At 36.2% G+C, this 11,840-nt stretch overlaps 3 protein-coding genes and 1 long non-coding RNA gene across 7 annotated transcripts in view; 1 reads left to right on the top strand and 3 right to left on the bottom strand.

Moving 5' to 3' along the window:
• Nucleotides 1-2: 2 nt before the first annotated feature.
• Nucleotides 3-736, bottom strand: LOC106308029 (uncharacterized protein At1g04910-like). Of its 3 annotated transcripts, none has more exons than XM_013745143.1 (4): nt 662-736; nt 437-572; nt 169-302; nt 3-73 (listed from the first exon to the last, which is right to left on the bottom strand). In XM_013745143.1, exons 1-4 carry the CDS (start codon nt 667-669, stop codon nt 31-33), a joined length of 321 nt encoding a protein of 106 aa, XP_013600597.1. In that variant the 5' UTR covers nt 670-736; the 3' UTR covers nt 3-30. The 3 variants fall into 3 exon arrangements, 2 of the variants coding, with proteins under 2 accessions (XP_013600597.1, XP_013600598.1); XM_013745144.1 differs by having other exon boundaries at nt 5-73; nt 195-302; XR_001263465.1 differs by lacking the exon at nt 662-736 and having other exon boundaries at nt 169-344; nt 437-632.
• A 326-nt stretch (nt 737-1,062) lies between these two features.
• On the top strand, nt 1,063-2,802 carry LOC106308031. Of its 2 annotated transcripts, none has more exons than XR_001263466.1 (3): nt 1,063-1,182; nt 1,492-1,560; nt 1,787-2,802. It is a non-coding gene; the product is annotated as an uncharacterized LOC106308031 (long non-coding RNA). The 2 variants fall into 2 exon arrangements; XR_001263467.1 differs by lacking the exon at nt 1,787-2,802 and adding an exon at nt 1,660-1,697.
• Nucleotides 2,803-3,424: 622 nt separating this feature from the next.
• Nucleotides 3,425-6,078, bottom strand: LOC106308028 (receptor-like protein 12). Its single transcript, XM_013745142.1, has one exon. It carries the CDS (start codon nt 6,015-6,017, stop codon nt 3,648-3,650), a length of 2,370 nt encoding a protein of 789 aa, XP_013600596.1. The 5' UTR covers nt 6,018-6,078; the 3' UTR covers nt 3,425-3,647.
• Nucleotides 6,079-11,505: 5,427 nt separating this feature from the next.
• The window catches only part of LOC106309407 (glycine-rich cell wall structural protein 1-like), a 1,062-nt gene continuing 727 nt past the window's right edge, over nt 11,506-11,840 (bottom strand). Inside the window, exon 3 of the mRNA XM_013746433.1 lies at nt 11,506-11,798. Within this exon, the coding sequence (XP_013601887.1) occupies nt 11,506-11,798 (293 nt within the window). The remainder of the gene's footprint in view (nt 11,799-11,840) is intronic.

The raw sequence follows: 11,840 nt of genomic DNA, 5'->3' as shown, positions 1-11,840 counted from the left end.
ACCGCACTACGTTGCTGATTCAAACCACCATTACACCGAACACGAAGATAGCCATTCGTCTCCTCCGTAGGAGCTGCAAAAAGTAACCAAAAGATTCTAATAATCATCATTCCAATCCTGGAAAAGCCCCAATACTTCCGAGATAAAAGCACAGAGTGAAATCTTTACAGGTCAAAAACATGAGATGAACATACGAGGCCAGTCAGATCGTGGAGCAGAAGATGGTCTCCAACCACCAGACTCAGCACTCTCCCACAGCTCTTCCACCACATTATTACCACAAGAAGAACTGATATCTCCAGCTACAAAATCACTACTCAAAATCCATACTCTTCCACATCTATCTACTCAAGTATCAAATGCTTAAATCAACACAAGAAGAACTTATAACTTCAGCTAACAAATCACTACTCAAAATCCATACTAACATAACAACCTTAGATGAACGCGCAGGCTCGCGATCGCGACCGACGTTAGCTGAGAAGAGAAGCGAGAGAGTACAGATGAGTAGAACTATAACTCCGATTGAGAGATTCGCCACCATCCTCCCGTGAATCCGGTGGCTCCCTAATCTGCAAAATCACTCACAAATCAACACCCGATCCAAATCGATATCAATCGCTATAATTGCATCTCAGAAACCAAAGGAGGTTCAATCTACCTTCGCATCGCGTTCGCAATCACTCCAGTGATTTGAGAATTTGAAATCGCAGGAAACCGGAGTCGGTTCTCTGGATCAAACCGGCCGGTTTATGATTTTGGAACCAGTCTGGTTTCTATTGTTATTTCATTGATTCGTGATTGTTTTTAAATTCTTGAAAATCGTAACTCTTGAAAGTTACTAATAAAATATCTTTTTTTTGAACTGAACTAATAAATATCTATTAATAATAAAAAAATAATATGACCGTTGTAATATTATTAACTAATAAATATATATATTAATAATAATACAAAATATGACCGTTGTCATTATTTAGCCGTTGGCTCCTCCTCTTCGTAACTTCTATAAGAAGTGCTCTCTCGTTCCTTCCTTTCCTCATCATCTTTCATTCATTCCTCACAAACTCATTCACAAAAAAGAAAAGCAAGAATCTGTTGGAGAGCAAATTATAGGCGACAAGAGAGAGAGAGCAATTATAGGCGACGAGTGAGAGCAAACATGCATGATCAAGTCAAGAGGTATGTTTCTTCGCAAGTCTTTTTATTTTGTGTTTCGATTTGAAATCTTGGTTTTGTTATGAGTTCTATGTTTCGCTTCGAGTTTTACCTTGCTTGTGTTCGTCCGTTTAAGGTTTCGTTTGATTTTAGTCGATTTGTGATTTCTTGACTCGTGGCCGATAAACATCTGATTTCTTTTTTTCTTTTTTTTTGAGGAATATGTTTTCTCGATGAGATTGTGGTATTAATCTTAAATCGATTTGATGATAAGTTTATGTTTAATAATTGAAAATTAACCAATGATTAATCATATTTTTTTTCGTGATGCAGAGTACGGTGGTTTTTGAAGACGAATAAGGCTGCGAACACAAAATCAAAAGAATTGTCAGCAGAATTAAGGTGAGTTTATTATTACCTTAATCTAAATCCATTTTTTGAATTATTATTATAAAAAATCAATTGATACGGCTGGTGATGGAAAATATTACTTATAATTAGGTTGAACTACTCATAACGCAGTTTCCCTATGGAAAATATCGAACGGTTGCGTAAGAACTTGTTAGCATAATCTATTGGTTTTAATTATTGTATTAATTACGAATTAATGTTTGATGTTAATTTACAGGGGTTAACTCAGTCGTCATTTGATAGCGCCAGCGCCAAGAACTTGGTGATAGTGAAAGGGATCATTGACGTCAAAACAACTCATTCCTTATCTCAAGATTAAACGCACCGTCGAAGTTGTTCCGGCCAAAACAGAGTAGGCAGTGGCTGAGGTACAAAATCCTTTCATCATTAGTCTATTTGTAGTATGTATGTAGATTTTATGGGAAACTTGTTTTAAATCGTTCTACACGGATTTTAAACTGTTTTGCTTTGTCAAAACTTTTCTTTTTGGAGGGAGATTTTTTAAAAAAATTACCTAATTGGTAATTGAAACTTATGTGTATTCTCATAGTGTGTCGAAACAGATAGAATGTGGGTCCTGTCATTGATTTGATTGTTAGAGAACGTTATGCTTCATTTGTTTCGCACATTTGGGATAACTAAGTTCCTCTTAATCAGTCTAGTGATTTAAAAAATTTCCCTATCGTGTTTTAATGTTTTGTAAAAAGTTTAAAATCCTTTTGAACTCTTTTTTGTCAAAGCTTTTTAGAGGAATTTTCATAATTACTTAATTGATCCGGACGAAGGATGGAAAAGATATTGAAGAAGAACTTTGGTATGTATGATATGGTTTTGCAGCCAAAACAACTTTTAACGATATAATAGAGTATCTTTAAAAGTTGCTTGAGTGTTCAATAGGCATTATAACAATGATAAAAGTTAAAGCCAAGTTGCTTAAGTGTTCAATAGGCATTATAACTAACAATGATAAGAGTTAAAGTCAAGTTGCTTAAGTGTTCAATTGTGGAAGTTTCCACTTTGTGTGGCTAATAGAGACAAAACATGAAGAAGAGTTGGAATCGACAAAGAGGATTTCCACCAAGGAAGCAAACAACGTCTTTTTCTTACGTCATTTAACCAAACGTGATTCTTACGTCAATATAACCAGACGTGACTCTCACGTCCACTTCTTTTCTCTCTTAAACTGACTTATGAGGTGAATGCTCTCGCAACGGGGACATTTGTGTAAGCTCTCATGGTCACAAAAGCTTCTGGTTAAACATGTTTTGCCATTATGGTCATCCGACTCCAATAGAAACACTGCAAACTAACTTAAAACTTTAATGGTATACAAAACTACATCAACCTTTTTAGCAAACATTGAAACTTGTTACAATCTGATAATTACAAGATCTTATCATCTGACATACATATAGATATTCCTTTTTCCCAATTCTCTCTATCAATAAAATATACAACTCGAATACCAAGGCCTTGTTGTCTGGAATACAAACACATCATAGAAATTACAAGCACATAAAGATACTTCAAATACTAAAACTATATAACCAAAATTGCCTGATGTAAGTTTTGAAAGCCTAGAAGTGAAACGTACTTCAAAATTTTATTAACAGTCTCAAAAAGACGAGAAGATTGTGACATCACTGGTTTGTCATTCATTGGACAGAGCCTCTGTTCTCATGTTTGTGTAAGGAAATTTGAGTACGAGATTTTTTTTAACTACGGAAAACGATTCAACTTTATTTCATAGGATGACAACTTTATCGATATCACACTCATACACATACATTCTGTCGCAATGGCTACAAAAACCCTTAATAAGAGAGTAGACAGTCTTTAAAGAAGAACAGCCCCTCTGTTTTCATGTTTATGTAAGGATGAATGATCAACACAACACATGAGTATAAACTAACAATGAAACATGAAAAAAAGAAAGGAAAACCTACGTACGGTAGACTTTCATTTCACCACTCACACATATTTTTTTTCTTTATAAAACACACATACATATCTAAGTCGGAAGAGTTACAAAAGCATTTACCACTTATTTCAACAAAACTAAATTCAAAAACTTCATTTCATATGCGAAACAACTTGAAGAACAGCACCGGTTTGTACGAATAAAGGACCTGTCCAATCGCCAGTCCGAACAAGACTCCAGGGCCATATCCTATTGCCGCTGCTTTCCAGTTCAACACTTGCTCTTGCTTTGGAGGTTCTGGCTCTTGTGCCTCTGGTGTTGATGGTGCCTTGTCCCCAAAGCAACTCTCCTCAAGAGGAAGACCACAAAGATTGAGATTCCCTTCAAAAGATGATTTAGGCTGTCCACCAATCTGCGTGGAGTGTGGTATCTGGCCCGTGAGTTTGTTATGTGAAACGTTGATGTACTCCAAGAACGAGAGGGTTGCTAGCTCCTGCGGGATTTTTCCAGTGAGTTGGTTCTGAGATAGGTCTAGTGACTCGAGGCTCGTGAGATAAGCCCAAGATGATGGAATATGGCCTGTGAAGTCATTGTTGGATAAGTTGAGCACAATAAGAGACTTCAAAAGGCCTATGGATTCTGGAATCTGTCCTCCAAGATTGTTTTCAGAGAAATCAATGGCTGTGTAGGTCTCAAGGATCTTTTCCAGCTCCATGTTTATTCCCTTGTTTCTCAAATACATGGAAAGGTTATACTTATTCAGATACCAGTAATGATCTCCCAAGTAACTCAGCTCTCTTTCCTTTTGGGGAATACTGATCAAGGGTATACTCAAAGTGACAAAGTAATCTTGTGGTAGCCTTCCGGTGAATTTGTTACGTGATATGTCAACCATCTGCAGTTGAGGAAATGATAGATGATGATGAGGAGAATAGATAGGACCATGGAACATGTTTGATCGTAAGACGATGACTTGTAGATACCATAGATCCTTCAGCCAAAACGGAAAGGTGTCCACGATTCTATTGCCCTCTACGTTTAGATACTCTAGGTATGTGCAATTTGTAAGAGACCTTGGAAGCTTCCCAGTTATCTGATTGTGGCTGACGTCAAGGGATATTAGTGAGCTATTTTTGTGGAATGTGTCTGGCAGTCTCCCAATGAGATTGTTGTTTCGGAGATTCAGTGCTTCTACTTCTGATGTAATCAAGCATCGAGGAATTGAACCACTGAAATTGTTGTGAGATAGATCAAGGACGCCTAGGTAGCTTTGGTTGCACAATGAAAGAGGAATGTCTCCTGTGAAACTATTATTTGATGCAAGCATGAACCTCAATCTTGGTGAAATAATAGGAAGAGATCCTCGAAAATCATTTGACCTCAGATCTAACTCTCTAAGCGACGAATTGAGAAGCATTTTGGGAGAGCCTTCAAAGCTATCGAGGGAGTTGTGAGACAGATACAAATAAACCAAAGAAGGCATACTCCATAACCAATTAGGCACTTCTCCTTTGAGTCTGTTGTTTGCAATATCCAAATATTCCAGCTTCTGTAGGTTTTTAATAAATGTGGGGAACTCGTTGAGGTTGCAGTTATCCAATAATAGTGTCTTCAAATTTGGTGATCCGGTATTAAGCCTTGATATAGCATTTCCGGAAAGATACAGTGTTTCTAAAGAGTTGAAGCCCAAGGAGGAGGCAAAGTTGATTGGGTTGGTTGTGTTCTGAGAATCTAGGTAGAGGTATCTGAGGTTGGTTAATTTTGAGAGAGGCTCTAGGATTAGACCACTGAGATGGTTATGGTCAAGGTATAATGTTTCAAGCTTAGATGATGAAGAGCAATTTATAGTTTCAAGAGAGTCGATGAAGTGGTTTTGGCTCAAACCAAGAATTGACAGGAAAGGCATGGTGAGTAGAGAAGAAGGAACATTTCCAGAAAAGTGATTATTGGAAAAATCTAAAAAAGAGAGTTTTGATAGATTGAGTAGAGGGGAAAAACTGCCGAAAAGCTCGTTTTCTGAAACGACCAACTCCGTTAGACGGTTTAGGCTACTGAATGAAGATGGAATTTCACCGGTTAAGCCCATATTATCAAGAAACAAGACCTCTAAGTTTGTGAGTTTGCCAAGTTCGGGGAGGAACGAGAAGGAGTCAAAGTAGTTGTAAGAGAGATCGAGGTACCCGAGGTCGTGGAACCTGAAAAGGCTACTATTAGCACTGAGACTGCCACTGAGACATGCACCACGTAGATGTAGTTCTGTCACTACACCAGTCTCGCTAGAAAATTCAACCCCAACAAAGGAATTAACGTCTTTGCTGGTCCAATATTTTGTTATTTGTTTTGAGGTAGAACACTTTTTGAAGTCACATTTCAGGATTGGAAACTCGTCCTTAAACGCCATAAGGATCTCGATTTGGTCCGGACGAGGAAACGGTAGAGACACAAGACTGTTGACAAAGAAGCTCAAGAAAAAAAGACAAGATAAGAAAGAGGAGATGGAAGAAACATGGAAACACGGTTTCCCCATTTGGAAAATACAGACTTGAAACAAAACAAAGATATTGAAGAAGAAACTTGGTTTGATTGATTTGGTTTTGCAGCCAAAACAACTTGATAATATATATAAGTATAAATGTATAACGATGATAAGAGTTAAAGTCAATTTGATTGACTCTTCAATTGTAGAAGTTTCCACTTTGTGTGGCTCACAAACTATATTCCCAACAAGATAGATCGAGCTACCAAGGACAAAACACAGACCAATTATTGAATGTTAGAAGTCAATGGTCAACTTATAAATACAATGTGGATCCCACAATTCGAGCTGGAGAAATTTGGCAACGGACTACTGTTCCTAAAGCAGAGTCTTCTGCAGCACTGAGTCAATCAACTTTGATCTCTCGGTTTTAAGTTTCAAAGCAGTTAGCTTTGGACGTGGATCATTTAACAGCAGTATACATTTTTAGACGAAGTCGGATAGAACTAGTAGAGAACCTCTGTTAACTATGCAAGTGTTACTAGGAAGATTCCATTTGCATAATTTAAGATTTGTTGGGACGCAGAATTCTCGAAAGCTCTTTGAAGATTGGTTTCTCCTTAATAGCATGCCTTCGTTACTCTCAATATGCCACTTCTTCGACATGTCTTTACGGTTTTGTATTAATGATTATGACCCCAACTCTGTACTGCAAAAAGATGAAGATGCAAAGCATCTGTTTTAAAGCATTTACACAAGTTCTTAAAGGGTTCTACTTTTCATCTGTTTGCAGCAGGCATTGATCATCACATTGCAAGCGAGAGAACATTAGGTTGGTGTTCTCTCTTGATGCCAGTGACTTTTGAATGTGTTCTTTGCCTCCTAGAAAGACAACCTTATCTGGGGTAAATATTGATCAAATTAGTATAAGTAACTGTGTAAGGCTTCACGTCTCTACCAATCATCCTGAACAATCACTGCTTTGCCTTAAACAAACTTGTTCATTATTTATAAGTTTATAACTAAAAACATCAGCTTGAAACCACTTCTTCTCCATCACATTATAAATCCTCAATGCGTCATTAAACTGTTGAATACCACTTGAGTGATGTTAAGTCCACCGCTCTACATCTCTTTAATCAGTATCACAGCTACACCAACGCCTTAACGCAAACGCAACGGCGTCGTCCCATGTCAAAAGTTGAACAATTATTTATTTACGTCAACAGCAAGAAACTTTATAAGAGAATCGACTAATTACGTTTTTGGTCAAATCCGACAAGATAACCATTACATTTTATTTTATTTTGCTAATTAACCCATTACATTTGTTCTTCAACTGAAAAAATATACACGATGAACTAAAGCTGGATGTGCACAAAAAAAAAAAGAACTAAAGCTGGATGTAAAATATTGATTAACTCACGCAGTCACGCTCTATCATCTTATAAACATCTAAGTATTGAGAAGAGAGTAACAAAAAAATTGGATAAACCCTACATTAATGTATATTATGTTTAGTAGATATACATATGTGATATATATCTCTGTGGTTAAGAAAACAAAGAGATAGATATAAAAGTGTTTAGAGAAACTAATTATCTGACTTTTCCTCATCGCTTGTTGTGCAAAGGATTTGATCCCGTCTTCACCTTCCGTTTCTCCGGTAAAATTTCTCCGGCGCCGACGACCGGCAGGGTGGGTTGAGAAGGGAGAAACCCTCTTTCTTGGGTAGATAAAGGTTTGGAGGAGAAGCGTCTTCTTTCAACGTGAATTCTTGATGCTTCAGATGAGACAACGAGGAAGATACAACCAATGAAACAAAGAAGACGTCCTGGATTCATATTTTAACTTTTTTCTTGTTATATGAGAGAGATAGAGAGGGTATGATTATGAGAAACAAGAAGCTGTGATGCACAAACTTCCATATGTGTTGTTAAGAGCGTTTATGTTTTGCCTTTTATTTAGGGAAATAGGTGTGTAAACATACATGGTCCACTTCATAAAGTTTTTTTTTTTGGTAAAAGCTTCATAAAGTTTCTTCTTTGTCAACATTAATTTGTATAAGTAATATTTTATGCGAACTACTAAATTTTCTTTATTTTTTCCCACAACATTCATTTTACTATTTTTTTATCTCACAAGCATTCTACCATAGCAAAGTCTAAATGGGAATGGTAACACAACATTTACTACAAACTGACGTACTATATTATTGCAATGTTAAGTGTTAACGTGTTTAGAGTTTCAAAAAAAAAAAAAAAAGAGTTTCAAAAATAAAAAGTGTTAACGTGTCTTTTACTTTTTTTATAACTATAGTTTTAACCAAAGATAGAATGTCAATTAGTATCATTTTAGCTTTATTAAAACTAGAAAAAACAAAATTATATATTAGATTGGTTTATACATCAATATTTACAGTTGTATATACATTTTACACTCAGATAATCGATATGTATATCCGGATAAACAAACAACATGTCATATGTGCAAGTAGTATACGTTGATTTAAACGAATCTAATATTTAACAATATTTTTATTTTTATTTTAAGAGGACAAATATTTGTGGAACTGACAGTAATTTGTAATGGAGAGGAAATGATAAATACAATGGTGAACGATGAACCCCACTTCCCACCTAAAAATGGCCGGTTTTAAAAGTGAGTATTGATTATAGATGCAACGATTTGAAATTCAACTTAAAAGGAAAAAAATATCACCAGTACGTGGCCATAAATGTGGAAGTGCCACAAATATAGTGATCGCTATTGATTTCTTATTAATTTTCGAATGTGAAACGTAAAAATTTTCTTTAAACATATCAGACTTTGCTACTTACGCGTGAGTACAATGTAGCTTTAAGGTGAAAAGTGTTCGTATGCAGAATGATGAAGCTTTGAATAGCGACATGATTTTGTGTAAATATCATAATCAAGAATATCAAATACAAAGAGACAAAGTGACTTATAAAGTTTAATTTTTCTATTGACCTTTTAAGAAATGAGACCGGAAAATAACCTGCCTTCTTTTTCTTCAAAGACTAATTCAAAGTCATGATTATCACATATAAAATATAACCTATCTACGATTTTAAATCGCTTTTACTTGTGAAAACGACCTTGGTCTAGTGGCATAGTATATTTACAGCCTAATATATCTTATGTTTATATCAAAATTCACAACATCTCATCATGTCAAATATTGAAATGTTCGTGATGGTTACTTATATTGTGAATTAATTGTCTATTTTCATAGTTGATTTAATATTATTTTATGATTACTGAATGTTGCCAACCATGAATGAGTGAGTATATGACACTGGACCAATTTAGTGGATTTGGGGATGTAAGAAATCTGATCCATCCAATCTAAACCTGAACCGGATATTAGTAAGTGTAGTAACCTGATCCAAACTTAAACCGACTCAGTAAGTGATGACATATAAACAGTTGCAAAAAGTGGCTGTTGGAGCACGCTTTGTCAATTAACTCTGGTACATGCTCAATCGAAACGAGATAAATTGATAATAAAAACCTGATCTGTTGGGAATTTCAGCCATTCCGATATTTCATAGTTCAAAGTAACGAGCTCTGAATATATGACTAAGAACCAAGATCCAATCAACTCGCGGTCAAAACCACATACACAAATAATGAAAAACTACAAGTATTGGTACTTTTCACATTCCAACGGCCGGCTAAACACTGTTAACGGTCCTAAAAAAAATATTTTACCCTCTAAAATTTATATGCAGATAATGTTTAAAATATTTTTAAAATTTAATCAATAATATTTTATATATTTTGTAATGAAAATAAAACTATATGGATATCAAATAATTTTGAGCCCTTTTCAATTTTATTTATTATATTTATAATTTTTTTATATAAAAATATAGATTTATAAAAAAATTAGACTCTTTAATTATTATTATACGGGGAACACGGACTTGGGTCTGGAGGCGGTCGCACCGCTTGTCCCCGTGATGAGCCGGTCCTGGTTGGAAAGATATCTTAAAACAATATATTCCAGCTTAACTAATTCATTCTCTTATACCTACGTGGACTATACAGCAATATTATTACTTTTGCATATGTAAAGACATCAAACTTATCTTGAAATAGAAAAAAAAAAGAGTATAGGTGGAATAACCAAAACAAAAAACAAAATTTAATTTTTAGGGAGAGGGTAGAGAGAGATAGGAAGAGAAAGGAAGAGAGAGAAGGGGGATTTGGTTATTTTGTTAATTTTTGTTATTTTGTTAGTTATAGAATACAATTTCCCAAAAAAAAATCAAGAATGAAAAAATTCAATGTTTTTTTTTTTGAAAATAAAAGGGTTAAACCCAGGTCTATTAAAGACACATACCTAACTCCCGGGTGGAGGTACAACCCACGGATAGACCCACTCCTGGGCATTCAAATGAGCCGAAAGCAATAGATCATATCCAGGGTTCGCCGTATTGGGTTTATTCCCTCAAGCACTACCACCACTGGTTAATGTTTCTATAGCTTACATCGTTAAAATACTCTTTGGTCGCCATGTACCACACAGTCCTCCATTTGTTTAGATATATGAGTTCACATCACTGATGTTACACATGAAAAAATGTTCCACACGTTGTTCCTTGCTCCAAATGGCCTCCTCCTTTCAAGGTATGAAAGATTTAGCATTTGATTTGGTTGATGTTCTTACTGTTGGAAGTAACCATGAGGTGTTATTTTCGTGTATGATTGTTTGTCTTTAAGTATTGGAAGAGGAGAAGAAATACACAAGCGGTTGTAGCATAGATATATCAAAAGGCCAAAAACATCACTAAAATATAAATATATTATCTTGAGGTTACCACCCCGTGGATTGGCTTCAGGATTTGATTTCTAAATATCATTGAGGACAACACCGGGTCATAGATATGAACCCAAATAGTTTAACTACAAAGGAATGATTTCATGCATGATTTGTAAGGAAGTTTACATGTGTTAACGTTGTGAACGTTAGACATGTAGATCTCGACCAAAATCAAATTGCCCGCAGTAACTTGTCTAATATTGGTAGCCATGTGGCTGTAAAAGTTAAAATTCCGTATAATGTTGGTTTGGTTTGGTGGTCCGGTGGAGATATATATCAGACGATAGGACCTCAAAATTGAAGTAGATGGGCCTATGTGTATGCAAAACGAGTTAACTCATTGTGAAGTCGTATATTACTTCGGAGAGAAATAAACTGTGGAAAAAATGTTTGATTTGTTCAGCTTAGAAACTAGGCCAAAAATGCTGTCCCTGTTAGAAAATTGAATATACGTGCAGAATTAAGGCCAAAAATGCTATAAACCGAAAAGGATTTTTCCATAATCAATATTTTTATTGGTTTTTCCCAAAACATTCTTACACAAAAATAGAAGAAAACACATCTTGAAATGAAAAATGATGTAGCATACATTTGTTTTGTTTTTATGCATGGCAAATGTAGAATCACAAGTACGTCGTTTAGTTGTACTGTCGAATACACTAAACGCGAGTGTGTTAGTAAGAGCTCTGATTAACGGTGCCTGCCACCGCCACTACCGCTTCCGCTGCCAGAACCTTGACCGGAGCCTTCACCAACCCCAACACCAATTCCTATTCCAATCCCAAAGCCTCCTCCTCCACCATGTCCTATCCCATGACCTCCACCAGCACCGCCACCAATACCACCACCGTGCCCAATGCCTCCTCCAGCACCAAATCCACCACCATGTCCAGATCCACCGCCCACACCACCTCCTCCACCACCACCTAGTCCACCGCCTCCCCCAACACCTCCTCCCGCTCCACCGCCAACTCCCCCTCCAGCTCCAAAACCACCACCATGACCAGATCCACCACCAGCACCAC

This window comes from Brassica oleracea, chromosome C8, assembly GCF_000695525.1.
Source record: "Brassica oleracea var. oleracea cultivar TO1000 chromosome C8, BOL, whole genome shotgun sequence".
NCBI lineage: Eukaryota > Viridiplantae > Streptophyta > Magnoliopsida > Brassicales > Brassicaceae > Brassica > Brassica oleracea.
The sequence above is the reverse complement of the archived record's forward strand: the minus strand, read 5'-3'. Positions and strand labels throughout refer to the sequence as shown.

Coding starts and splice junctions, on each gene's coding strand:
- LOC106308029 (XM_013745143.1), bottom strand. Junction 303..436: donor AGCCTGCGCGTTCATCTAAG/GTTGTTATGTTA, acceptor GTGATTTTGTAG/CTGGAGATATCAGTTCTTCT. Junction 74..168: donor TCATCTCATGTTTTTGACCT/GTAAAGATTTCA, acceptor TACTTTTTGCAG/CTCCTACGGAGGAGACGAAT.
- LOC106308028 (XM_013745142.1), bottom strand. CDS start 6,017: ATGGGGAAACCGTGTTTCCATGTTTCTTCCATCTCCTCTTTCTTATCT.